General features: G+C 41.6%; 1 protein-coding gene across 1 annotated transcript in view; it reads left to right on the plus strand.

The window, feature by feature from the left end:
- The first annotated feature begins 376 nt into the window (after positions 1-376).
- Positions 377-24,555, plus strand: part of COL6A1 (collagen type VI alpha 1 chain) — a 71,917-nt gene continuing 47,738 nt past the window's right edge. The window contains exons 1-9 of the mRNA XM_060783372.2: positions 377-732; positions 3,553-3,682; positions 7,597-7,797; positions 9,232-9,391; positions 12,585-12,704; positions 12,801-12,821; positions 14,506-14,526; positions 14,620-14,664; positions 16,485-16,538. Of these exons, the coding sequence (XP_060639355.2) occupies positions 624-732; positions 3,553-3,682; positions 7,597-7,797; positions 9,232-9,391; positions 12,585-12,704; positions 12,801-12,821; positions 14,506-14,526; positions 14,620-14,664; positions 16,485-16,538 (861 nt within the window). The 5' untranslated portion in view covers positions 377-623. The remainder of the gene's footprint in view (positions 733-3,552; positions 3,683-7,596; positions 7,798-9,231; positions 9,392-12,584; positions 12,705-12,800; positions 12,822-14,505; positions 14,527-14,619; positions 14,665-16,484; positions 16,539-24,555) is intronic.

Genomic DNA, 24,555 nt, shown 5'->3' on the forward strand with positions numbered 1-24,555 from the left:
AAAACAAACAGCAACCCTAAAACTTGCACCAGACATGCGGAAATAATAACGAAACATTTACGAATCAATAACGAATCAATTCCGAAACAATTACGAAACGAATTGGAAAAATTCGTTTCGTTTTTTAGTTGCTCCTGAATGGTTCAATATCGCTTCGTTATAAAAAAAATAACGAATTTTTAACGAATTACGAAATTACGAAACGAAACCACCCAGCCCTATTAATTACATATCAATGGGTGCTAGATCATAGTCTCTGGAAGCACAGCCATATTGAGAATAATAGTGGCACTGAGTTAAGAGAAGGAAAATTTCAAAATGGGCTGGTTTGTTTCATGACTCACCAGCTAGTGCTGCAGTTGGGCTGAATGTGTGTGTGTGATGTTCCCTCCCCTCTGGAAGGAGTCTTCCAGCTCTTGCTACATCCACAACCTCTTCTCCGCCTTAATTCCCTTTGCTTCTTCCTTCTCTCTTTGGAATCTCAGGGACAGAGTAGAAACTAAATAAAATTGCAAACTAGGGGGAAACATTGCCTTTCTTTAATTTCAAGCTTCTTTCCCACTCCTCCTTTTCCTCTCTGGGCCCCTTGAGTCTCAGTAAATGGTAACGGTGTTCCTTTCAAGATGCGGTTAGCATACTTTTTCTTTACCTTGCTACTTCAAGATTGTTTTCTGTTAAGAAGGGTGTTCGCTCAAGGGTCAGATGTATCCAACAACCTGGTAACTTTTCAAGGTAAGACTATACTTTCATAGTGTATTGTTTTCTTCCGGTGACTTTTAACTACATTGGAATAGTATAGCTTCCAAATCTTTGCATACTCCACCCAAACTTTGCCGTCTTTTCCCAGCACAGGCGTAACAACTTAACTTTTCATTCTAATGTTTCAGTTTCCTGACTTGTACAAATGTGAAAATTTGGACATGTTATATGCATTATGCTAAGAGTTTGTGCATGTTTTTTAAAAGGAATTCCTTGGCTGCTACAGGGCTGCATATAAACAAAACCGATTGCATTGTATTTTGAGATACTCTGCCTATGTTTGGCTAGATTTTCAAAAAACAAAAATTGAATTCCTCTTTTATTTTGAATAACCTGTTAAATAATTGCCAAGAAGGGCAACAAAATAATTTCAGCTGAAAACATCTGTTTTGTGGAAAGCGTTGGGGGAGATACATAATAATGGGGGCTTCATATATACATATGGGGTAATCATTGTTTGATGCATCCACCTATTTATGCCAGAATGAGTAACTTGGCACATCTTACTCCAAGAGTGTTTACTCTCAGTTGTTATAGTTAATCTCTAAAATTAATGTTGTACACATCCCACAAAGAAAGTATCTTAACTCAGTCTGATGGGACATAGTGAAATGTATGTGTGGCTGAGGCTCAGGATTACACTGACTAGCCCTGCTTTGGAGTCCTTTGCATTTGAGAAGGTGGCTCCTCAGAATCTTGTGCAAGGCCGTGCAGCGGTGGGGGGTGGGGGTGGGGTGGGAGTTGAAGGCGCTATTTACACCCACCATTTTGGCTGGATGTAGGTTGGATGTAGGTCACACTTGTCTGATGTGAAGGACCAGCAGGTTTTTTCTCAAGGCCCCTTCCACACAGTTGTATAAACTGAGTTATACGGCATTGGGGATTTAGATAACACAATTCAAAGCAGATATTATGGATTATCCGACTGGATATTCTGGTTTATATGGCTGTGTAGAATGGCCCCTAGTCTTTCAGGTACTGGCACCATATATATGAACTTTGGTTACAACTATTTATTTTCCACTTATCACTTTTTGAGTGGTACATATCTACCTCTTTCCATTGTATTGGTGTATACCACCTTAGTACAGATAACAGTCTGAATGCATGGAAGTGGGCCAGGACCATGATGAAATGCAGGCTGGATCTTTCCTGCTCTATATCCCAGGATCAGATCTCAGATTATCTGCTTATCCCAGATTATCTGGCAGTGTAGATTAATATAATTCAATTTAAATAATCTGGGATCAGTTCCTAGGGTATAGAGCAGTGTAGATACCACCGCAGTCTCAAACCATTCTCCTCGTATAGATTTTTACATTACTGAACCACTTACACAAAGCTTGTGACTGTTGCTAATGGGTATTATTATCTGCTGGAGCTGAGGATCTGTAATCATAGTGAAAAAAATGGGATTTTAAATTATATTTCTGGTGTAACCCAAAATATTGTTTTTCTTTCCCTTTAACAGCAGGGTTTCTTATCAAGAATTTATTTTCAGTAGCAGCTGCTGGCCCTGATATTTCTGGGGGCCCTTCTACACTGCAATATAATCCAGTTTATCAAATCAGATAATTCACATTATCTGATTTAAAGTGGATTATACGAGTCTGTACTGCCATATAATCTAGTTCAAAGCAAATAGATAATCTGGATTTTATATGGCAGTGTAGAATGGGCCTGGAGCAGTTAATCTACCCCAGATTTTAATCCAAGCCTTAAAGGAGATATCCAATATGTTGACCCAAAACTCCAGAATAAGACTTTTACATTTCAGACTAAAACCCAGAGGAGATTCAATACTACAGTACCATATATCCAGATTATCTGCTTCAAACTGGATTATTTGAGACTACATTACCATAATCCAGTTCAAAGCAGATAATCTGGATTCAGAAACTGGATTATATGGTAGTATAGATGGGGCCTGTGTAAGAGATGCTTCAAGTTGGATCAACAAATGTTCTAGGCCATCCTGAGAGAAGAGTAGTAGTCAACTGGATTATATATATCAGAATTTTTTGATAGATAAATGTGATAAATGTGTGTGCATGCATTAGGGCTGGGCAACCACAGAAAAATTTGTTTCTAAACTCGATTCGTTTTTAGGGGGTTTCTGCGTTTCGTTATTTAAAAGAATTCCGAAATTTTCCTTAAAAAAAGTTCGATATTTACGAAATTTCGGAAATTACGAAACAATTTCGAAACAATTACGAATTGATTACGAATCGATTCATTAATGGCGGCCGCGATCGCGCAATACGCTAAAAAAACTTCTGAAGCTTCCCTCTCCCTCTGTTGTTGACTGTTGGTGTGATAATTATATATTTTTTCACTGAGAAAACAAACAGCAACCCTAAAACTTGCACCAGACATGCGGAATAATAACGAAACATTTACGAATCAATAACGAATCAATTCCGAAACAATTACGAAACGAATTGGAAAAATTCGTTTCGTTTTTTAGTTGCTCCTGAATGGTTCAATATCGCTTCATTATAAAAAAAAATAACAAATTTTTAACGAATTACGAAATTACGAAACGAAACTGCCCAGCCCTAGCATGCATACATTATTTTATGAATACTCTGTCTGTTGGTGTTATTCCCATAAAAATGGGTTGGGGCTAAGATACATTCCAAGTAACATCACACCAAAGGCAAGAGTTCTTGATTTGAGCTGAAATAAATATAATTCTGGCATCCCTCATTCATTACAGTCTTTCTGGATAACATTGTCACATAAAACGGTACATATTTTCTTTTTTACCTGCCTCTTTCTGATTTTGAACAGATTGCCCTGTAGATCTGTTTTTCGTCCTGGATACATCTGAGAGTGTTGCCTTAAGAGAAAAGCCTTTTGGGGCATTGGTTGACAATATCAAGCAGTTCACCACACAATTCATCGATAAGCTAAACGAAAGGTAAATGGCAGCCACTGAGATTTCTTTTTGCCTGGTAATAGCCAGGCAAAAACTGGACCTGGGAAGTTCCCTTTGAATGTCACCCCATCTCTTGTTTTCCTTTTATGTGCAAAAGAGAACGGGTTTTCCAGAGTGAGAGTACAAGGAACAAGAATGGGCCCAATGTCTCTTAGGAACACAGATAATACTAAGAAATGTTTGGGAAAAAAAATCAAAGGAGAAATATACATTAAGTTAGGCCTTCCAACCATTACTCAAGGTTTTCAGTGCTTTGCCCCTAAGTATCCAAAAAAGACAGATTATTTGCATTCTCAGTTTGAAACTGCAGGTGGTAGCGGTGTTATTCTTTTTCTAAATGCCTACTCTGAAAGTGACAAAGTTTCTAGGTATGGTGAATGGTTTTATGATCCATTAGGCACAAAGGAAAGAAATGCATCTTTCATACAGTTTAGATTTATTTATATTTATTTATTTCACAGTTTTCTATACCGAGCTTCTCAACCTCATTGAGGGACTCAGCCCGGTTTCCAGCCATAAAAAACATATACACTCATTAAAATATCATATATCACAATTACAAAAACAACTTTAAAAACACTATATATAAAACTACAGTGGTCAGTCGTCCTATTAAGGTGGATCTACATCAACTTCCATCAGGGTCCTCATTCATCGAAGGCCTGACTCCACAGCCACGTCTTCACCCGTTTCCTAAATGTTAGGATGGATGGGGTGGTTCTGGCCTCCAGAGGGAGAGAGTTCCAAAGTCGCGGGGCCACCACCGAGAAGGCCCTGTCCCTCGTCCCCACCAGGCGCACTTGCAAGGCCGGTGGGACCGAGAGCAGGGCCTCTCCAGATGATCTTAGTAGTCTTGATGGTACGTAGGGGAGAATACGTTCAGAGAGGTAAACAGGGCCGGAGTCGTTTAGGGCTTTATAGGTCAACACCAGCACTTTGAATTGTGCTCGGAAGCTAATTGGCAGCCAGTGGAGCTGGCGTAACAGCGGAGTGGTGTGCTCCCTGTACCCAGCCCCCGTTAGTAATCTGGCTGCCGCGCGTTGGACTTGCTGCAGCTTCCGGGCAGTCTTCAAAGGCAACCCCACGTAGAGAGCGTTGCAGTAGTCTAAGCGGGATGTAACCAAAGCGTGTACTACCGTGGCCAAGTCAGCCCTCCCAAGGTACGGAAAAGGTAACATATATCTACCTCCCAAGGTAGATATATGTTACCTTTTCGCTGATCCCGTCCTGGTGCCTTTTGCTGCATTCTAAAATGTGAGTTGCTAGTTTCAGGTGATGCAAGTTACCAACATCATATGGTCCTCCATATTGTTGTTGGACTCCAGTTCCCAGCAACCTGGCATGAACAGCCAATGATGAAGAATGCTGGGAACTGCTGCTGAACAACTTCTGGGTGACTTCACCATTCTCGTCCCAGGTTTATGAGGACAAGCTCATTTCTGTGGGCCAGAGAGTATGCTATTAAAGTCTGAAGTCTGAGTCCCCCTCTAGGCCAGTGATGGGCAACCTTTTCAGCTTGGTGTGTCAAAATCTGCCATAAAACCGAGCATAATTCAGGTGGGGTGCCACTTTGAGAACCCCCCCCCCCATAATTTTGCGATATTTATAGTTTAAATGACAAAAATGCATAATGGGAGGATAAATTCTTTAACTAAGCTGCCTATTAGCAGGCCTGTAGCGAGGGGTTTTTTTAGGGGTTCAACCCCCCCCCCCCCGAAATTTTTCAGGTTAAAAAAAATAAACCTTATTTACTCATGAATTTTAACTGGTTAACCAAATCCCCATGCTAAGTCTATGAGACACAAAAAATTAAGAGTTCTTCCAGAACTGCAAGCACTATCTCAAGCAAATATCGACAATTTATTCACACTGTCATTACTTGCAGCCATAGCTGATGTAGCGAACAACCAAGTTGGGGGGGGGGGTTAAATTTTAAGGCCCTCATGAAGGAGACCAGACTTGGTGGAGGTGGTTGACAGGGGCGAAGCTGCAGGCTATTGATGGTTGTTATGCCCCTGCTGTCCTCTTTGCTTCAGCGTGAGCTAGGAGGCAGGTTTCAACCCCCTCCCCGAAATTTTCAAAACCCCCCCCCCCCCCCCGAAATTTTCAACCCTCCCCGAATTTTTTTTCTGGCTACGGCCCTGCCTATTAGTGACTTTTTTGTTGCTGAATTTCATTGACTAAATGTTCAATTGAAGGTTGGCACTTTGTACACTTTAAGCCCAAGCAAGTGCTAACGTCATCTGTCAATCTGTTTCTTTTGATGGTTTCGATATTATTTAGCACAGAGAATAAGGTCTCACAAAAGTACGTAGAGGGAATAATTGTGAGTAAAGCCATGTCAGACTACACAGAGGAGCCATTGAAATCCACAAGCATGTGGACAATTTCGACAGAAAGGAGGAAACCATGAAAATGAACAAAATCTGGCTACCAGTATTAAAAAACTCTAAAATCAGGACAGTAAAGAAATAGCAACACTCAGGAAACAGAGGAATTCCAGACGAGAATCAGTCAGACCCAGCTAACACCTCCCAACAAAGGATTCCCCTGAGCAGGAAGGAGCCAGACTTTGAAGCTGCCAGGCCATTCGAGGCTAATCAAAATGGCCAATTGCAGCATTCACACTTGCCTCCAACAGACAAGAGTTCTTTCTCCCACCCTGGATGTTATTCCACAGATATATAAACCCTAAAAAACAGGGAAATTCCAGACAAAGATCAGTCAAGCCCAGCTAACACCTCCTAACAAAGAATTCCCCTGAACAGAGAGGAGCCATACTTTGAAGCTGCAAGGCCATTCAATGCTAATCAAGCTGGCCAATTGCAACATTCACACTTGCCTCCAACAGACAAGAGTTCTTGCTCCCGCCCTGGACCTTCCACAGCAAGGCTTTGAAGCTGCAAGGCCATTCAATGCTAATCAAGGTGGCCAATGGCAGCATTCACACTTGCCTTAACTTTTCCATTTAAAGTTACTGCTAAGGACATAGAAGTGGACTACACACATCCATTTTATCTATCCGCACTTGTCCACAACAAAAGCTAGCACGACTAGATATTGCTTATGCCCAAGGGTCAGTTCTAAGAGAGAAAGTTCACTCTGCTGAAGTCCCATTGAAGTCAATGAAATTATTTGATTGCTTTTGCCATTATCTTGCCAGTGCCATGGCAGATTTCTTGGGATCTCTTTGGCCCCTCCTACACGGCTCCTTGAAGGAGCTGGGGGTGGTGACGGCCGACAGGGAGCTCTGGCGTGGGCTGGTCCATGAGGTCACGAAGAGTCGGAAACGACTGAACGAATGAACAACAACAACACACGGCCATATAATCCAGATTAACAAAACAGATAATCAACATTATCTGCTTTGAACTGGAATTTATCAGTCTACACTGCCATATAATCCAGTTCACAGCAGATACTTTGAATTTTATATGGCAGTGTAGAAGAGGCCAGGTCTACATAAGGTGAAGATGCACAGAACTGTGGTTATTTCCTTGTGACAAGACAGAAAGACATATTCTCTCTGAAAGAGTGACACCTATCAAAATGGTGGAAGCCAACACAACCAAAAATAATATTATTTCCAGTTTAATTTTTGGGCATTTTAGGGCATTTTTATTTGTTGTGTGTGTGTGTGTGGGGGGGTGTAGTGGGGTTTGGAAGGTCTAGAAGAATGTGGAGACCAAGATATTGGGTTTTGTCAGGATTTAATCTATTGGCGAAGACAAAATTATAGTTTTTAAAAAATATTGGAGTTAAAGAGCAACCTATTGGGTCATGTGTTGCACTTTCTCAGCTTTGTGAAATTGCACTTTGAACTATTTGTAATTTAGTGTAAACCCTGCTGTAATGGGTTTTAAAATGCTAAGACTTTGTTTCCTCTTTATGAACAGATATTATCGTTGTGATCGGAATCTCATGTGGAACGCTGGGGCCTTGCATTACAGCGATGAAGTGCAGCTGATCAGTGGGCTCACCTCCATGCGCACTGGGCGGTCTGGCTTGAAGGACCAAGTATCCAAAGTAGTCTCCATCGGGAAGGGCACTTACACAGATTGTGCCATCAAGAGAGGGATTGAAGAGTTGCTCATTGGGTAAATGGAAGCCTTTTCTCACACTTTTCGAGAAAGAAGAAAAGTCAGCCCTTTGCTCAGCCCCTTCAAATTATCTGGGTAGTAAGAGATGAGCATCTGCATGCATAGTGAATTGTCATTATAGTCCTCTGAATCATGGTAAGCAAAAAACTTAAGGAGTTTAGAATATAGGCTATCATCCAGTAGCAAATTATGGAAATAGATACACATGATCATCAAGTTTGCAGACGACACCAAATTGGGAGGGATAGCCAATAGTCCAGAGGAAAGGAGCAGAATTCAAAACGATCTTGACAGATTAGAGAGATGGGCCAAAACTAACAAAATGAAGTTCAACAGTGACAAATGCAAGATACTCCACTTTGGCAGAAAAAATGAAATGCAAAGATACAGAATGGGGGACGCCTGGCTCGAGAGCAGTACGTGTGAAAAAGATCTTGGAGTCCTCGTGGACAACAAGTTAAACATGAGCCAACAATGTGATGTGGCGGCAAAAAAAGCCAATGGGATTTTGGCCTGCATCAATAGGAGCATAGTGTCTAGATCTAAGGAAGTAATGCTACCCCTCTATTCTGCTTTGGTTAGACCACATCTGGAATATTGTGTCCAATTCTGGGCACCACAATTCAAGAGAGATATTGACAAGCTGGAATGTGTCCAGAGGAGGGCGACTAAAATGATCAAGGGTCTGGAGAACAAGCCCTATGAGGAGCGGCTTAGGGAACTGGGCATGTTTAGCCTGAAGAAGAGAAGGCTGAGAGGAGATATGATAGCCATGTATAAATATGTGAGAGGAAGCCACAGGGAGGAGGGAGCAAGCTTGTTTTCTGCTTCCTTGGAGACTAGGACGCGGAACAATGGCTTCAAACTACAAGAGAGGAGATTCTATCTGAACATTAGGAAGAACTTCCTGACTGTGAGAGCCGTTCAGCAGTGGAACTCTCTGCCCCGGAGTGTGGTGGAGGCTCCTTCTTTGGAAGCTTTTAAACAGAGGCTGGATAGCCATCTGTCAGGGATGATTTGAATGCAATATTCCTGCTTCTTGGCAGGGGGTTGGACTGGATAGCCCATGAGGTCTCTTCCAACTCTTTGATTCTATGATTCTATGATTCTATGTGTGTGTGTTTCCCTCATACTCCCCCTTCTTCACTCATTCACTCTCTTTGTTTCTTCCCTTCTCCTTCCCCAAAATCAGATGTCACAACCTTTGACTAAAAATTATGGGCACACTGACTATTTCTATCCAATATGATCATCCCCATTGCAGTTCCTCTTCCCTTCTCTTCTCTTCTGCATCACTTTAGCCTCAGGGGCAAAATGGAGCAAATACTGGCTATGCCAAGGCACATGTTTAATCTGTTTTGGTTTTTTAAAGTAGTATGCTTACAGAGACAATACAGATTATTGACTGGTCATTGTTCTTCATTTTTCCAGAGGATCCCATCACAAGGAAAATAAATACATGATTGTGGTGACAGATGGACATCCTTTGGAAGGTTACAAAGAGCCCTGTGGGGGATTGGAAGATGCTGCCAATGAAGCAAAGCATCAGGGAATCAAAGTGTTCTCCGTTGCCATATCCCCAAACCATCTGGTATGTATTGGATACACATGGATGTTATTAGAGCATCTTCTGTCAATAAAAAAGATGGAAACAGAGCAGGAGCCGGATATTACTTAGTGGATTTGGTCTTGAAGTACCCAGAAGGCTTTATTTACATATATACCAACTTTTCTTCAAAGAATGACTCTGTAAATAATCTCTTCCCATAGGTTGAGGGAAGCAATCAGCTGCACCCCTTTACATACAAGCAGGCCCATAGCCAGGATTTTGATTCGGGGGGGCTGAGTCTGAGTGAAGGAGGGTCTACCCTAGCAAACCTTTTGTATTGTTACCCCAATACCCCCTTGCATATGGGATATATTGAGTATGGTGATCAGATCATGATATGAATAAACATAACAGTTTAAATAATGCACCAGTAAGGCCTTCTCGCGGACCACCATGAGAATTTGGGGGGGGGGTGAAGCCCCTCAAGCCCCTTCCCTGGCTACATGCCTGCATACAAGCCATGTTGATGTTATATGTAAAATCAGCATGAAAATCTTCAGGGATTCCTCGATGACACTGATTTTCTGGATCGTTCACAGTCTGGCTTTACGCCTGGGCACAGTACTGAGACGGCTTTGCTCGCCTTGGTGGATGACCTCTGCAGGGAACTGGACAGAGGGAGTGTGACCCTGGTCATTCTCTTAGATATCTCAGCGGCTTTCGATACCATCAACCATGGTATCCTTCTGGGGAGACTCGCTGGGATGGGACTCGGTGGCATAGTTTTACTGTGGCTCTGGTCCTTCCTGGAGGGTCTTTCCCAGTCAGTGAAGCTGGGAGACTCCTGCTCAGACCCCTGGCCATTGACCTGTGGGGTCCCGCAAGGATCTATTCTGTCCCCCATGCTATTTAACATCTACATGAAACCGCTGGGAGAGGTCATCCAGAGTTTTGGAGTACGGTGCCATCTCTACGCAGATGGCACCCAACTCCACTACTCATTTACACCAGATTCCAAGGAAGCCCCTTGGATACTGGACCAGTGCCTGGCCGCTGTGATGATCTGGATGAGGACAAACAAGCTGAGGATCAATCCTGACAAGACAGAGGTCCTCCAGGTCAGTTGCCCTGGAGTCACAGGTCCGCAGTTTGAGGATCCTCCTGGATTCAGCGCTGACGCTTGATGCACAGGTGTCGGCGGTGGCTGGCAGGGCCTTCACACAATTGAAACTCGTGCGCCAACTGTGACCATACCTTGTGAAGTCTGACTTGACCATGGTGGTCCATGCCTTAGTTACCTCTAGACTGGACTACTGCAATGCACTCTACGTGGGGCTACCCTTGAAGACGGCCCGGAAACTACAACTCGCCCAACGCTTGGCAGCCAGATTAATAACTGGGGCAAGTTACAGGGAGCGGCCAACCCCCCTGTTTAAGGAGCTTCACTGGCTGCTGTTTATTTTCCAGTCCCAATTCAAGATGCAGGGTGTTTTTGTTGGTTTTTTTTTTTTTTTGTCGTGTCAGGAGCAAGTTGCTTCTGGTGTGAGAGAATTGGCCGTCTGCAAGGACGTTGCCCAGGGGACGCCTGGATGATTTGATGTTTTTATCATCCTTGTGGGAGGCTTCTCTCATGTCCCCGCATGAAGAGCTGGAGCTGATAGAGGGAGCTCATCCGCCTCTCCCCGGATTTGAACCTGCGACCTGTCGGTCTTCAGTCCTGCCGGCACAGGGGTTTAACCCACTGCGCCACCGAGGGCTCCTAAGATGCAGGTTATCACCTATAAAGTCCTAAATGGTTTAGGACCCCCCTATTAATCCCCTCAACGTTCTTGTCCCTGGAGTACACTTCCCCTTGTTTGAAAGCTTGGTTTTTACAACCCCATTTCTTTCTGAGCTCTCCCTTGCAAATAATTCGCTCCTCTTTTATCTCACCCTGAGTTTTAACATTTTATCTTGTACATGCGGCCCACTCATTGTCATTGTGATTGTGAATATTGTATTTGTAGATTGCTCATTATATTCATATGTTTTCCTATATTTTACAGTGTTGTTGCTCGTGTTTTGGTTTTTATTTTTTGTAATTTGTTTTCCAGGCTTGGCCTCATGTAAACCGCCCCGAGTCCCCATTGGGGGAGATGGTGGCGGGGTATAAATAAAAATTATTATTATTATTGTTATTATTATTATTTTAAAAAGTAATTTTGCCCGTTTTAGAACCTGTCAGTCATTACTGTCATAGTCTTGTTTACAAACAGGTAAATCACAGTGCCTCAATCCAGCAGGGTAGGTATTTGATAAAGCAAACTCATGCCTGCCCCATTCTCATTTCTAGACTAAAAGTAAAGAAGACATTTGAATCACTTTTGCACATACTCTACATCCAAGAACAAATTATGCACTCAATAAATGGCGACTTTTATGTACTTCAGTATTTCTAAAGCAAAGTTCACAATTGTAGGTTAGAGTATCACCTTCACCAAGGGTGTATTTACACTGTACGATTAATGCAGTTTGACACCAGTTTAACTGTCATAGCTCAATACTGTGAAATCGTGGAAATAGTGGTTTGGTGGGGCACCAGCCCTCTTTCACAAAGAAGGCTAAAATCTTGTAAAATTAAAACTCCCATGATTCCATAGCAGTGAGTCATAATAATTAGTTTTACACTGTAGATACACCCCAAGTCTGACTCAGTTCAGCTAAAACTGCAGCTATTAATGTATTGTCGAAGGCTTTTATGGCCGGAATCACTGGGTTGTTGTAGGTTGTTCCGGGCTATATGGCCATGTTCTGGAGGCAATTTTTCTCCTGACGTTTTGCCTGCATCTATGGCAAGCATCCTCAGAGGATGCTTGCCATAGATGCAGGCGAAACGTCAGGAGAAAAATTGCCTCCAGAACATGGCCATATAGCCCGGAAAAACCTACAACAATGCACTGCAGCTATTCCTACTCCTCCTGCTCCTCCTCCTTTCTCCCCTCCTTCTCCCACTCTCTGTTTTGCATTATGTGTAGATGCCTAAAAACTACCTAGTTTATCAAGTATCCTCCACCGTTAGTATTTATAATCTCCATGTAAAAATTGCCATTGTGTGCTCTCTGTGCAGTTGTCACCGCAGGACCCATAGGTAGTTTAGGAATTACATCAAGTTGAATTCCCAAGAAGCAAAGAAAAGAGCAGCCCTCTGGAGCCCCCTTTTCCCTCATTTTGTTCTTATGCGCTTGCTTTGTCACAGGAATCCAGGCTAAGTGTAATTGCCACAGACCAAGCCTATCGCCGCAATTTCACAGCAACTGGACCAAGTTTGCGCGCACGTGACATTGACAACACAATTGACACTATCATTGACATGATTGTAAGTTCCTCTTTAGTCATTTTTATCTTAATAAAGTCTACAGGAATCTTGCTTTCTTCTGTCTCATACAACGTCTTTGTGTTTTTTTTATTTCAGACAAAGAACGTGGAGCATGAGGTAAGTTTTCTGAACACACCATTTGTTCTCTGAGGAATACATTTATATAAGCCTTGTATACTATGCTGTAAAATTATAATTCTCATCTCAGTTGCACTAGTCAGTAAAGAGCCTACCTACCACCGCATCACATGGAGAGAATTTAGTGTCCTAGCACACTGCCAGGACAATTCCTCCTCAGAGGTGAGAAGGTCAGAGAAGAGGAAAGACTACATCTTCTGGTGCCATGGGGGAGGACTAGTGATGTGGATATCCAAGGCTCAAACTTCACCTCCACACTAAATAGCTTGAAGAAAACCTGCTGAACACAAAGCTGGAGGATCACCATCACCAGCCACTGAAAGCCCAGCAGGGAGACAGATAGTGTTTTAATGTTTTACTGCAATATGTATTATGATGTTTTATTGATTGTATGTGATATTATGGTTGGAAACCGGTCTGAGTCCCTCAAGAGAGGTGAGAAGGTCGGTATACAAAACTTTTAAATAAATAAATAAATAAATAAATAAGGAGGCTAATGGGACACAATTCCAGATTTTGTTCAGATTAGGGGGAAAATATAGAATATGTTTTAAATTATTTTGACTCACATAATAGTGTTGATGGATTGATAGATTGATTATAGGGATGTATCAACATTTTGGTCAGGTAACAGAAAAGCTTACTTTTCTGTCTTTAGCCTAAAGAAGAAAAGGCTGAGAGAAGATATGATAGCCATGTATAAATATGTGAGAGGAAGCCACAGGGAGGAGGGAGCAAGCTTGTTTTCTGCTTCCTTGGAGACTAGGACGCGGAACAATGGCTTCAAACTACAAGAGAGGAGATTCCATCTGAACATGAGGAAGAACTTCTTGAATTTGAGAGCCGTTCAGCAGTGGAACTCTCTGCCCCGGAGTTTGGTAGAGGCTTCTTCTTTGGAAGCTTTTAAACAGAGGCTCGATGGCCATCTGTCAGGGGTGATTTGAATGCAATATTCCTGTATCTTGGCAGGGGGTTGGACTGGATGGCCCATGAGGTCTCTTCCAACTCTTTGATTCTATGATTCTACTCCAAATAAGGTGCAAAACAGTAGAGTACTTTTCTGTCTATCACATCAAGACACATGGTACCTCCCTGAGTTCTTCCAAGAACTGACCAAAACTTGTAGTGAGAAATATGTCAGATTAGTTTTTTTCCAAATATTTTATTTTATCATAGTTCAATACATTTGTTATACATTGTTTGTTTTACAGCAGATACGTATTATTCAATACAGTCTACCATAATTTAACTTTTGGCATCTACTGTTATTTTTCTGTTTATACGTATTATCTATCCTTCACAACTGTACTAATGACATTTGCAAATATTTCTATCACCATAGCAAACAAAATTGGCGATAGAGGGCATCCTTGTCTTGTTCTCCTTGTTACTTTTATTTCTTTTGTCACCCTGTTATTGATCGTTACTACCGCTGAATTTTTTAAATAGTATTGTTCTAATAATCCTTTTATGCTGCTTCCCATTCCAAATTTGTTCAATATCTCCCTTAATGTCAACCATTCCACACAGTCAAAAGTTTATTGCTTAAAGGATGGTAAATTTCTTTTATGGTAAAGTGGTGGACCACATTCTAAAGAATGTGTTGATTAATATGGATCTCTTGTCCTTCTAATGGCATCTTCTCTTTCTTCTCTGTTGGCAGTGCTGTTCATATGAATGCCAGGTGAGTATAACTGCTCAGTCTATCAATATATTATGTAATTGTGAGATATTCACATATCTCTAATCTAATTATTGTTTGTTCATCAATTTTTAGCCTGCTCGAGGCCCTCCGGGAACAGTTGGGGATCCAGGATATGAGGTCTGTGTTTGCTCAGCTTGCCATTCCTATCAAACTAAGTTTGCATGACTATATGTATGTATGCATTTTATATATCTGAGGAAAAAGCTGTTACTATATTTCTATCCAGAGTGTATGGGGAAGGGGAAACACTATAATGGGATCAAATACGGGGAGAAGATTAGACATTTGTGAGCTACTCTTTAGTCAGCTTCCATTCCTATCATAAAATACAGTAGGAGTACTTGAAGAAGTGAGCGGATGGGTTAGAGTAAATTTGCTGGAATTGTTACATTAATAATTATTAATTTATTAAGACAGCATGGAAAGGCTACCTTGCTTGGGAATCTTAGTAATCCATTCAGACTGCACTACAAAGAATTGCTCCCCTATTTTAAAGTTTCCCATAACTCTGATGATATATCTGGCTGTGTAGTTAGTAAAGAGAACGCTGCCCCAGTTCCTCCTGATTGCCAGCTATAACCTTTCCCAGAGACTTACCTAACCATAGTGATGTATGCCATAGATATATACTCATTTGGATGTGGATTTAGTCTGTTCTAAGGAAATCTTTGTAAAATAAGAAAAAATAAGAAGTATTATGAGATACATTGTGCAGTGACGTTAGCCCCGTTGTAAAGGTTGTACATCAGTTGTACAGGGCTGCCACCAATTATAAAGTCTGCACGCACCAGTTGTACAACTGTGCTAATTGCGAAGGTGCTGCAATTACAACAACAGACAGGTACAGGGCTTTTAACTTTAAAGAACCCACCCACTGTCACTAATTGTACTGTCTGCTCTTAAATTTTGCCATCAGTTATGCAGGTGTGGATAATTATAAATGTAATTCAGGTAACTGCCACCAACGTGAGGTATTGCCGATGAGAACTAGCTCCCCAGATGCAGATAAATGAAGATGACACGGTCTTCAAACAAAAGTTAATAAGTTTATTTTGTAGAAAGCGTATGGTTGCAGGCTGTTGGTTAACTTTGAATAACTTAGAGAACTTTTAATGTAACTTAGTTTGCAATACAGTTCACACTTCTGGATGATACAACTTATAATTGACTTTTACTGTGATGAAGCACTTTCTTTAACAATGTTTCCTGAGGTGAATAGCCTCCTTATTTGATCCTTTCTTGATCAAATCCTAGATCCCTAGTCCTTTCCTAACTAGTGATCTAAACAAGCTTCCCTTAGTCCTCTCTGACTAATGAAACTAATTAGGTTTCCCCCTTCAACCTTCCTAGACTGAAGAAACCTCTGGCTATTCACACACACTGCTTCTCCACCCTCCTCACTCAACTGCTCACTCCGACCCCAAACCCCTAACTGAACTGCTTCATTTCAAAACGCAGATAAGACTTTCTTGCTAGGCTCCGCCCACTTCTCCTCTCTGAGCTAGCCTGCCTGGTTTCCTTGGCAACCTCCTGTGGATACAACCAGTTAACTCTAGCTTTCAGCTACTGTTACCAAAACAAATATATTATAACAGTTAAACATATACACATAATCAATAACTTCTGTACACATTGGCTAGAGAATTGTCTGGTATGATATACATGAAGTAAGGGGGCAGTAATTTTGCACAAATTGTATTGGTTCCAAATTTGGTTTGGGCAAAATACAGTAAAACTACAAACCATCTTATCTAACTATTTCTGGATTAAGGTCTTCTGAAGAGACTGAAGTTCATCTGCCTTTGCCATCCAAAGTTGAATGATGGTGATAGAAGGCAGTGCATAACCATTGTCACCAAAATCCTTATTTGCTGTATTTTGGAAAACTATGGGTAAGATAGACATTGAGTCAGATGTTTTGTGATGTTTTTTTCCAGGGTGAAAGGGGGAAGCCTGGCCTACCTGGAATAAAAGGAGATGCTGGAGAACCTGTAAGTAGAAGGCTGGTTTATTTATCTGTGACTGGGAAACATTAATATAAAATTAAGTCTTATATATGTAAATGATGTGACATATTGTTGTTGAACATTCTCTGGATGTGCCAAGGCACATCCAACTGTTGGGAGGAGCAACTTAGAGTTTATTCACATTTTAGACGGCAAGTTTATTTGCTCCATTCAGCACTTTAAATTGCCTGCCCTAGAGACACAGCCAAACACAGCCATCTCATGCTTAATCATTTAGACTACACTGAACTGGTTGTTTAATGCAACCTGGGATGGTCTTTCCCATGTAGGGCCAATGGCTGTTATGTGTGATCAGAACATGGAACAGGGTTTTGTTTTTTTTTTGTCTATAGTTCCCAGTATGCTCATATTTGGGATGTTGTAGTCCAAAAAACTACCTTACCTAAGCTTTGTGTTGTGTAGAGTAGAGAGGAAACTCAATAAAACAGTTGCATTATCAGATGTTCACACTGGATTTTGTCCATTGTCCACCAGCAACTGTTATATTAACACTAATACTACAACTACATCATTTATTTCATCTCAAAAGCATTGCATAAATAAATATAAAACTGATAAAATAAAGGAAACACAAGTGGCTAAATAATTTTAGACAAAAAACAAGCAACAGCAACTACATTGTCTACTTCTACTAATGATGATGATGAAATAAAAGTGCAGATTACATACTGCTGGTTACAAAAGGGGGACAATTCGGGAGCATTGATAAAGCAACAAACTAATCTTACCAACAAGCATGTGTGTGTTTGCCTTCAAGTCACCTGAGAACTTCTTGTGATTCCATTTCATTGGCCCCTTCCACACAGCTGTACAAAATCCACATTGAACTGTGGACTCAGTGTGGACTCAGATAACTCAGTTCAAAGCAGATATTGTGGATTATCTGCCTTGGTATTCTGGGTTATATGATTGTGTGGAAGGACCCTTAAGGTTTCCTTAGGCAAAGAATACTCAGACTGGATCTATACTGCCATATAATGCAGTTTCAGAATGTTGATTAACTGCATTGAATTGGACTATATGACAGTGTAGACCAGGGGTCCTCAAACTAAGGCCCAAGAGCCAGATCCGGCCCTCCTAGGTCATTTACCTGGCCCTCACTCAGGGTCAACCTAAGTCTGAAATGACTTGAAAGCATAAAACAACAACAACAATCCTATCTCATCAGCCAAAAGCAGGCCCAAACTTCCCATTGAAATACTAATAAGTTTATATTTGTTAAAATTGTTTATCATTTTAATTATTGCATTGTTTTAAAGTGTTTTTTGCACTACAAATAAGATATGTGCAGTGTGCATAGGAATTCATTCATGCTTTTTTCAAATTATAATCCGGCCCTCCAACAGTTTGAGGGACTGTGACCTGGCCCTCTGTTTAAAAAGTTTGAGGACCCCTGGTGTAGACTCATATAATCCAGTTCTGTGCAGTTCATTGTGCTTTATATGAGTCTACACTGACCGTTATAATGCAGATCATGCCATTAAAATTGCATTATATGGCAGTGTAGATGGCCCCTTGGTATTCGTTGGCTTCCAGAATCAGATAGGATCTGATTCTTTTAAAGTATTTAGACCCATAACTTTAGTCATAGGTCTCTTAAAATCCCCCTTTTGTTCACTTCACTTCTGTCAGTTTCTATTACTCTGCCCCCTTCTACACTGCCAAATAAATCCGGATTATCTGCTTTGAACTGGATTATATGATGGCGTAGACTAATATAATCCAGTTCAAAGAAGATAATCTAGATTTTCTATGGCAGTGTAAAAGGGACCCCTCTCTCTGTCTTTAGCTAAATCAGTGGTTCTCAACCTTTCTAATGCTCAACCTTAATACAGTTCCTCATGTTGTGGTGACCCCTAACCATAATATTATTTTCGTTGCTACTTCACAACTATAATTTTGCTACTGTTATGAGTCATAATATAACTTTCTGATATGCAGGATGTATTTTCATTCACTGGACCAAATTTGGCACAAAAACGTGAATACTGGTGGGGTTGGCAGGGGATTGATGTTGTCATTTGGGAGTTGTAGTTGGTGGTATTTATAGTTTACCTACAATTAAAGAGCATTATGAACTCCAACAATGGAATTGAACCAATCTTGCCACACGGAACTCCCTTGACCAAAAGAAAATACTGGAAGGGTTTTGTGGGCATTGAGCTTGAAGTTTGGAGTTGTAGTTCACCTACATCCAGAGAGCACTGTGGATTCACACAATGATGGATCTGGACCAAACTTGCCATGAATACTCAACATGTGAATGAACACTGATGGAGTTTGGGGAAAATAGACCTTGGCATTTGAGAGTTTTAGTTGCTGGGATTTATAGTTCACCTACAATAAAAGATCATTCTGATTCCCCACCAATGATAGAATTGGGCCAAACTTCCCACATGGAACCCCTATGACCAACAGAAAATACTATGTTTTTGGATGGTCTTTGGCGACCCCTCTGAAACCCCCTCGTGACCCCCCTAGGGGTCCCGACCCCCAGGTTGAGAAACTCTGAGCTAAATGTTCTTATGAGGACTACACACCAACCCTCCTCAGCAGCAGCTACACCTCGCTGCCCCCTCCCTCCAACAGCCAGCAAGGAGGAGGTGAAAAGGAGGCCATGGGACTTCAGCTCCTCCAGAGTGCAAGGTGCAGCCTACATACCAACTCTCCTCAGGGGCAGCTGCACTTAATTGCCCTTCTCCATCCTCAGTCTACTGGCAAGTGATAGCCCACACCTAACTTATGACACTACAACTGAGAAAATCTATGTTCCTCTGGACTTCTACTGATCAGTAGCCTACTACCATCATCAGATAAGACTCTCCCTCCACCCGCCCCAAGGACCTCATATCACATTTACCATCCCCCAAGAAGGCCCAGGACTTTTCTTTTACCCTCCCTATTTTGTATTATTTATTTAGTATTTATTTATTTACTATTCTTGTATACCGCTGTATCTCAAGCCCGAGGTTTCCAAACAGCGGTTTCCAAACAGCAAAGACAATAAAAACAGCAATAATTAATATACAATAACAGTTACATTACACATTTCCATTAATAACTAATAAGCAATCATCAATACACAGTTATCACAAATCCCATCCCTGATCGCCTCATCATCCAAGCGTGATCCAAATTCGTCGTCCATTGTTCCGTTCCTATGTTCAATTTACCAAAATTGCACTGAATTACTCAAACGCCTGCACAAACATCCAGGTCTTCAACTTTCTACGGAATGTCATGAGAGATGGTGCCAGCCTAACGTCTACAGGAAGGGCGTTCCACAGCCGAGGAGCCACCACCGAGAAGGCCCTATCTCTCATCCCTGCCAACCGTGCTTGAGAGGCTGGCGGGATCGAGAGCAGGGCCTCCCCGGAAGATCTCAAAGTCCGGGTGGGTTCATAGGCCGAGATGCGGTCAGATAGGTATCTTGGGCCGGAACCGTTTAGGGCTTTATAGGCCAATACCAACACCTTGAATTGGGCCTGGTAGCAAATCGGCAGCCAGTGGAGCTGGTGCAACAGGGGGGTTGTGTGCTCCCTGCCCTCCGCTCCTGTACCTAAATAACTTTGTGTCTGTTGGGATGTGGGGGGAGAAGGGAGGGTATAAAAAGAAGGGCTGAAACGCTATGGAGAGAGAGTTAGGGAGTGGGGGGGGGGTAGGAAGAGACAGGGTCTACATTGTTAATTGCAGCAATAATATATGTTTCATGCTTATGTCTATGTTTGATGTTTTTATAGTTTTAACGGTTTTTAACTGCAGTTATATGTTATTGATTTAGATATGTGATATTTTTATATATCTGTGAGGCATTGAATTTGCCATTTATTATGTTGTAAACCGCTTTGAGTCCCCCCAGGGGTGAGAAAAGCGGTATAGAAATGTAGTTAATAAATAAATAAATAATCATCATATGCTGTTCTTTGCTTTATCGTCACCACTGTTTTGCTTGTATTTGGGGATCTGCCTCTTTGAGAAGACAAACAAGGCCACATTACTAGATGTGCTTAGGATAAAACTTGCTAAGAGGGTGGAGTAAAGATAATTTTCCTCAACCTCACCCAAAAAAAGTCTCCTTAACTTTATTTGGGGTAGTGATGCATTTTTGCTTCACCACCAAGGAGGCAGTTACTCAGCTTATTTGTGTTGAGTTTGGAAGCCCAGGAAATAGCAGTACATGCACAGCAAATTTTTCCTAGAGTGTTATTTTTACCTGCACTAGATAGGGACTTCTTTGTCCTTGAGTTTTCAACCTAGTTGTAAGGACAAAATGAACATCTTCCTGACTGTCTCCACCCCAACCTTTCAGAAGTTTTTTTAATATGTTAGAAATTCAGCAGTTGATCAGAACAGATAGGAATGGTCACTTCTCATTTAGAAAATTTGCTCTTAAACCATCCAGGCAAGGGCAATTAGGGTTTTCAAAATCTGTTGGCTACTTATTTCATTAGTGGTTTTCTGTCACTACTGCTTCTTCTTCTTCTTCTTCTTCTTCACCTCCTCCTCCTCCTCCTCCTCCTCCTTCTTAAACTCTACTTCTCAGATTGCTTAGATTTTTCTTGTGTTATTTTTATTTTTATCATACACTAGCAGAGGTGGCCCTAGATAATTTTCAACGGTAAGCAAACAGTGTTTTGGCGCCCCCCCCCCCCCCCAAACCAATCACTGATATATATTTTCTGTTCGTCATGGGAGTTTTGTGTGCCATATTTGGTTCAATTCCATCATTGGTGGAGTTCAGAATGCTCTTTGATTTTAGGTGAACTATACATCCCAGTAACTACATATGTCAAGCACTATTTTCCTCTAAGAGCGCCTCAAGAGCGCCCCTGGGGAAACTCAACTATACTGCGAATGCTTACTTTGCATAATGGTTGAGCCGCCATAATGGTTGAGCCGCCCCTAGCCATCCCTGGACATTATTATTATTATTATTAAACTTCATTTGTACCCCGCTAGCATCTCCCGAAGGACTCGATGCGGCTTACAAAGGCCAAGGCCTCAATACACACACAACAATACACTCAAAGCAAATTAAAAACAATTAAAGCAGTATTAAAACAACAAAACCACAAGCAATAAACAATACATCAACAAGATAAAACTGGGCCAGGCCAGAGTAAAGGGTACAGGATTAAAAAGTGCTGATGTGACAGGTGATATTATAGGGCAAGTGCAGTGTGCAGAGTGCGGCAGTCTTAAATTCTAATAAAGTGCTTCTGGGATTTGGTGTTGGAGATTTCCTAATCGGGGAAGGCAGATCGGAACAGCCAGGTCTTCAAATTCTTTCTGAAGACTACCAATGTAGGGGCCTGTCTAAAATCTTTGGGGAGAGTGTTCCAGAGACGGGGGGCCACCACGGAAAAGGCCCTGTCTCGTGTCCCCACCAAACGTGCTTGCGACGCAGGCGGGACCACGAGCAGGGCCTCTCCAGATGAGTGTAATGAATGCGTGGGTTCGTAGATGGAGATGCGGTCACGCAGGTAGGCTGGTCCCAAACCGTTCAGGGTTTTGTAGGAAAGCACCTGCACCTTAAATTGGACATGTGTTGCTGTGGCCCAGTCTGGTTAAATGGAAAGAAAGAAAAGAGAAAGAGCAGGCTTCTAATATATTTAATTTCACAATGCTTGTGGGTATACAATATTTGTTGTTGTTCCATTGTCTGTGCAGATATATAAATTGTCTGGTTTGCTGACTCTCAAATGCACAACATATAATTGTCCATGTGAGAAGCAATCCGTATCTAGATCTGAACCGCACAATTCTAAACATTGGCCATGAGCTTTGTTGATGGTGATTGCAAGGGCCAATCGAATTGGGAATTGCCATTTCTTACATGGAAATGGCATATCCGTTGGAATCTTAGGAATGCAAGGAACCCAGAATATCAAGGCAGATAACCCACAATGTCTGCTTTGAACTGGGTTATCTGAATCCAGACTACAATGTAACCAAGTTCAATGTGGATTGTCTACAGCAGCATGGAAGGGGCCAAAAAAAAAAAAAAGACACAGAGCACCCAAAGCAGCCCCAATGAAGTAAATAATAAACATTCAGCGGCATTCTTGAGGGAGGGGGTGGCATTGGAGGAGGGAAAAAAGCCCACCTCCCTCAAATGAGACAATGACTAACAGTGAGGGCTTTTTAAAGGGGGAGTTTTGAAGTTAGAGAAACCCGACAGAGAGTGCCTGATACTCATGCCTGCACAGCCAAAGAAACACACAGAGCTCAAGAGGTGAGGCCTGCCTTACCTGCCCAAAGAGGCCTGGCTGAGTGGGTGAGTGGCCATGGCGTGCTCTCTCTCCCTTGGGCTCAACTTTGGGAGAGGAGGGAAGACGAAGGCATGCCCGCGAGGCCTGCCCCCGCTGCGTGCTGCTGTGCAATCCTGCCTCCTTCAGGGCAGAGTGAGCAGTGCTAAAGCAAAGAAGGGCAACAATAAACTATACTCACAAAATAAACGCTATGGTAAATGACACAGCTCAATTTCAACATAATGTCACATGAAATAATGAAACCAAAATGAAACTAAATTGAAACCTGTGAAAATTCAATTTAGCACTGCATTCAGAAACATTGAAATAGAATAGTAAAAGATGTAATATAGCGTGTGTTGCTTTGACATCAACAGATGGTGCTATTTTTGAAAAAAGCATATTTTACCTGTCACATGTGTGACATCTATATAATAGGGCTGGGCGGTTTCGTTTCGTAATTTCGTAATTCGTTAAAAATTCGTTATTTTTTTATAACGAAGCGATAACGAACCATTCAGGAGCAATTAAAAAATGAAACAAATTTTTAAATTCGTTTCATAATTGTTTCAAATTTGTTTTGTATTCGTTTCGTTATCGTTTTGAAATCGTTTCGTTATTATTTCCGCATGTCTGGGGCAAGTTTTATAGTTGTTGTTTGTTTAATCAGTGAAAAAAAATTATAAATATCACACCAACAGTCAACAACAGAGGGAGAGGGAAGCTTCAGAAGTTCCCCCTGTCCCATTTGGAGGTTTTTTAGCGTATTGCGCGGTCACGTCCGCCATTAACGAATCGATTCGTAATTGTTTCGTAATTGTTTCGTATTGTTTTGTAATTTACGAAATTTCGTAAATATCGAACTTTTTAAAAGAAAAATTTCGGAATTCTTTTAAAAATCGAAACGCAAAAACCCCCAAAAAACGAATCGATTTTAGAAACAATTTTTTCCGTGGTTGCCCAGCCCTACTATATAATAGTAGGTATGTGAAAACATGTGCCTATTCGAATGCTACGTTGTGTCAACATTTCAAAGCAACCAATGAAGAATTTTGGGAGATTTAAGATTTTGAACAAACGAACATTTACATTTTTTATTTATATAGATTGTAGTTTTAACATATTGGTTGGTCACTCTAAGCATCTTCAGTTCTAAAGATACGGTGCCAATATTTTTATATTTAATCAGTAAAACCCCCAAAACTTGGGTACTTCCAAAGAGATGGCTGGGATCAAAAAGACATTGTTCAGCCATTCTTAGAGCCGCCGCAAACTAGCCTCCTGTGGGAGCAAACTGTGCCGGCACGTCCATGACGTCATGAGACTCCGCCTCTCTCTCCGCCCGTTTCTCCGACTCTTTCTCCGTGCCAGAGTGGTTTTTCCTTTGCTAGGGCAGCATTGCCAGTGTACTCTCGTTGTTGAATTCTGTCAACAATGAGAGTACGCTGGCAATGCTGCCCTAGCAAAGGAAAAACCACTCTGGCATGGAGAAAGAGGCGGAGAAAGGGGCGGAGAGAGAGGCACAGTCTCATGACGTCATGGACATGCTGACACAGTTTGCTCCCGCAGGAGGCTAGTTTGCAGCGGCTCTTACCATGTCAGCAGATTGCACTGTTGTTTTACCTACCTCAGCTGTGGAAAAACAGGGAGGTTACAAATGGGAAACAATGTTGTTTTCCATGCCCTTCTCATACACACATACATAAACTACAAAGTTCTATGAATGAGTC

Source organism: Anolis sagrei, chromosome 1 (genome assembly GCF_037176765.1).
Source record: "Anolis sagrei isolate rAnoSag1 chromosome 1, rAnoSag1.mat, whole genome shotgun sequence".
Classification (NCBI taxonomy): domain Eukaryota; kingdom Metazoa; phylum Chordata; class Lepidosauria; order Squamata; family Dactyloidae; genus Anolis; species Anolis sagrei.